At 42.4% G+C, this 4,532-nt stretch overlaps 1 protein-coding gene across 1 annotated transcript in view; it reads right to left on the bottom strand.

The window, feature by feature from the left end:
- Positions 1-1,249: 1,249 nt before the first annotated feature.
- Positions 1,250-4,532, bottom strand: part of cttnbp2 (cortactin binding protein 2) — a 90,600-nt gene continuing 87,317 nt past the window's right edge. The window contains 2 exon segments of the mRNA XM_078283170.1: positions 1,250-2,851; positions 3,828-3,935. Of these exon segments, the coding sequence (XP_078139296.1) occupies positions 2,474-2,851; positions 3,828-3,935 (486 nt within the window). The 3' untranslated portion in view covers positions 1,250-2,473.

Below are 4,532 nucleotides of genomic sequence, written 5' to 3'. Positions count from 1 at the left end.
AGGATTTTTACTTTCTTGTTCAGGCTCTATTACTTGACAAATCATTGGAAGAAGTATAGAGGCTAAAAAATATTCATTTCATAAGAGAAAGGCATTTAGCACAAAGATAAAAAAATATATATATATATATTTGAAATATATTTTTCCACTGAAAAAACAAAAATATCCACCTCACAGCCTCCAGGTTGAGAACCACTGCTGTACAAAAGCAAAACAAGCATTTATCAAAATGTAGGTTTTTTTTGGGTTTGTTTTTGTCCAAATCCCTTCTGTGCTTCCTTCTGAAACTGGAAACCATTTTGACTCTTCTGACTCCTCCTGTCATGTTTTGTCTGTTTTGGTGGGTTGGTGGGTGGGTGGGTGGGGGGGGGCATGTTGCTCCTTTCATACTGAATAATAGTTTTGTAAAGCCGTGATGCAGAACATGAAGGTACCGTGGTGAAACGCCTCCATATGTTGACTGTGACGACAGATTTTTTTACAGTGTAAATTAAGAACCGAGCTGTTTCTTACTCATAGGAAAGGGACGCACATGTCCAAAAAATGTATAGATGTGTTTGTTCAATCGACTATATTTCCAGTAAAAAAAAAAAAAAAAAAAAGATATTGAGAACTCAGCTGTGTTTGTGTGGTTATTGGGAAGTGCGGACCCATGTTTCAGGATCTATTTTGGTGTCAGTCCCTCAGAATCAAAGAGCGAGGGCTTCTTTCTAGAGCCGCCATTTTGCACCAAGAGACGTTCAACAATCATACAGGGAGAAATCCATCGTAGAAGAGGAGAGAGACCAATTTCTCCACCCAGAGGAGCAGGAGAGAGACCAGAATGCACTGCAGCAGAGAGACATGTTGGGGTTTGAGTACGGGGGGAGACTCACTCTTTCTCAACTGGAAAAACTCTCTCTCTGCTATCGCTCTCTGCACCTACACACATAACCCACAGCTAGATGCAACAAGTTCACACCCCTTATCTGGGGGTTGCAGAAAGGCATTCTGGGAAATGTAGGAAATCACAGACTGAAGGAGAAGTAGGCGAAGCAGGATGAGGGAAAGCGGGTACAACAAAAAAGTAAATTACAACGCTTCATCACAAAATAACTCACAAAATAACATCATAGATTGATGATATATAACAGTGGAAGGGGATCTGAAGGCGGAGTTTTCCTTTAAAAGCACAAAGGATCTTTGCATCAGATCCTATAAATTAAATGGAAAAGTGAGAAACAAAGAATATGAAAGGCTGTTGGGGATTTTTAACAGTGCCGTTTTAATGTTTGTGCTTGAAAGACAATTCTTTAAACGTCAGACAGCTATGATACAGATCAACACCATAGGTTGACTAAAATCTCTCCTGTACATATATATATATATATATATAGATATATATATAAACAATGTCCGCTCAAAATAACACATCCTTAGAAATGAAAATAGGAAAAACACAGTGGTAATGGGAGGGGTGAAAAATAAAATAAAAAGGGTTTATGAATTACAACTTAGGGCTCAACGGAGGTTAAATCGAACCATGACTCAGGTGAAATTATGGGTATTTAAAATATTTATTATGGCTTACAGTTGACAGAGGACGTCGCGTGTTTATGCAATTCCGTTACTTATTGCCACATTCCCTTCACTCTGAAACAAGTGAAAGGCTCAGAACCAAACTCGTTTTACAAACACTATGTACAAGTTTTTTTTCAGCAGTTTTTGCTTTTAAGTTTTCTTCACTGTACAAGCGTCATACCACATACACCAATCTATATACCATTTAAAGTTACTAATTCTTATTTACAAATATATTTGGTAAAACCCTGATTAATTTCAACAGTATTTAAACCAACCTTGCAACTATTTAAAGATAAAACACTTGAATATCTGAAAATACTTAATAGCAAAACAAAAAATAAAATAAAAACAAAAACAAAAAAAAATCTGCGTGTTCTTTCTTTGATCCAAAAACACTTTCACCAAAAGGTAAAACCTGTGTAAGTTCCTTCAGTAACTCTTTACAACGGCCTTAATCCACTGAAGTCATCTATGGAGAAGTATTTACAGTACACAGAAACACTGTGGAGGTACTGTGACTGCTTCCACCAGCCCAATCCTATATTTCAAGTACTTGCACAGTATTCTTGTACTGGATACTTTTCCACAGGTTAATACACAGTTAATACACTGGAATAAGGCAATAGTAAAGTAACCTGTTGCCTTACCTTCTATTTTTTCCACATAATTCCCTGCCAACCCCTCTTTTTCCCCCGAACGCTCAATACTTCAATACTGTAGTAGAATAAAACTATGGTCCCCAAGTACACAACTGTAGTACAGTGTAACAAGTACGGATAACAAGTACAAATACTAAAAGGTCAAAGGTTGTCATGAACCTAATCTTTACAACATGGAGGGAGGTTCACAGCGGAATCGTGGAGGAGGAGGAGGAGGAGGAGGAGGAGGAGGAGGAGGAGGAGGAAGATGTCTACTTGTTGTTGTTGTTTTCATGCAGGTCTCTGTGGAGGATCCAGATGTCCTCGTGCGCTTGGTTGTTGTCGTTGACGTTGTTGCGGTAGTTGTTGTTGTTGATGCTGCTGCTGCTGGGCGGAGCCTGCTTTGTTTTGCTGCTGCCGTTGGTTCTGCTGCGGTTGGCGGGCGTCTGGGTTCTGCCGGGGCTGCTGCTGCTGCTGCAGGAGGAGGAGGAAGAGGAGGAGGAGGAGGAGGAGGAGGAGGAGGAGGGGCGCGTCTGCTGCCCCCTGCTGCTGGGGACGGGGAGCTGCGACTTGGCGCGGGGGGCTGAGCGCCGCTCGCTGCTCTGGGCGGCTGGCTGGCCGGGGCTGCGGCCGGACTGACGCACAGCGGCCTGCAGGGAGACGGGAAGAGCAGAGAGGCTGCAGAGTTACAAACACTTCTATCTGTCACCAGTGGTTCTCAACGTGGGGTCCGGGGACCACCAGGGGTCTTTGAGGGGGTTCAGAGTTGACTTTAAAGGTGCTACATCTATCATGTTAACATCAATAAATCATTACTACATTCATTTTAATAATGAAAATCTCTTCCCAGTCCACCATAAGCAGTAAGAAGTGTGTACTCTCTGTGTGTGTGTGTGGGAGGGGGGGGGGGGGGGGGGGGGGGGGGGGTCATCTAAGGTAAGTGTTGAATAAGCTTTGATCTTCCTTCCACCTTAATTCAAACACACACACACACACAGCACATCAAAACAATCACCCCAGAGCCATTACAGTGCGGTAATGACATGTTGGACAACAGTTCAATTATGTGTGAGGTAATACAGATCCACAGACGCATGGTTAAATGTTGTACTGTACAAATAAATAATTGAGTCAACAGCTTGTGGTCCCTGAGACAGACGATAAGAGTGTTTACAGACTTCTGTTTTTTCAAAAGAGAAGAAATGACCAAAACAGTCTGCAAGTCTGCAAGAATGAATTCTGTGTATACATTTGTTTTTATGGCTTTTAAGATGGCATTCATTCATTTTCTTAAATGTCAGGCGGTGCAACTGTATACTAAATTTAAATAATGCTCTCTCACTGTAGTTACCACTGCTGAAAAGCTAAAAACATTAATCACTGCAGTGTCTAAAATGCATATAACTGTTTGAATGGACATAAGCATTAAAATGAACCTTTTTATTGCAGTTTTGTTCTGTTCATGCGTGTTTGGACGGTTGCACCACCTGACATTTCTGGACTTTGGAAGACCTGAACTCCAAAGACTCAATTTCCCAATGAGGATCATTCAAGCTGGATTAATTTATGTTGATGTTGTGCTACCCCCCCTCCCCCTCCTCCCTCCCCCTCCCCCTCCTCCCTCACCGTGTGCGGTCGTGGCGGGACGGCGGCGTCCTGCTCGGGCCTGCGGGGGGGCGTGGCTCCTCTGGGAGAGCTGGAGAACACGATCAAGTCGTCTTTGGCCTCGGCGATCTGCGGCACATAAACAAGGACAAACGTGAAGCGGCGGGACAGAAGACGCATAATGACACAGAGCTTAATCAGTTAATCAGTGCTCTGTCGCACTGTGAGTCTGCAGGAGTCATTACCTGCACCAAACTACCAGGTGGGACGTTGTGGACGAAGTGGCAGCCTAACTGCAGGTGCAGCGTCAGGTGGAGCCAGTTTAGGGTTTGACTTTTAAAAGCCAAAAGCCCATTCTAATTATTTTGAAATGAAGCTGATAGCCGATATTTTGTGTCAATATCTTTATCTTTTAGGGCCATTTTCATGCCAAAAAATGACAAGGATTCAGTGTTTCTCCCCAGAGTTTTATTCTTGTCAGGGTGGAAAAGCCTCTGAAACATTTAGGACCATCATGGGACACTAAAACTCTCCTACTAATAAAATTATTTTAGGTGGGTTAGAAGCTCCTTAAGGCAGGATTTCTGATTTATAATAAAACTTAACATCTGTAATGGAAGTATTAAATCATCCCCCATCTCTTCTTGACATTTCTACTTCCTCTAACATCAAAGCCGGGTTTCTACACTGTTGCTCAGCCCAAGTAGCATCCTAAGAGGTCGTTAA

This window comes from Centroberyx gerrardi, chromosome 4 (assembly GCF_048128805.1).
Source record: "Centroberyx gerrardi isolate f3 chromosome 4, fCenGer3.hap1.cur.20231027, whole genome shotgun sequence".
Classification (NCBI taxonomy): domain Eukaryota; kingdom Metazoa; phylum Chordata; class Actinopteri; order Beryciformes; family Berycidae; genus Centroberyx; species Centroberyx gerrardi.
The sequence above is the reverse complement of the archived record's forward strand: the minus strand, read 5'-3'. Positions and strand labels throughout refer to the sequence as shown.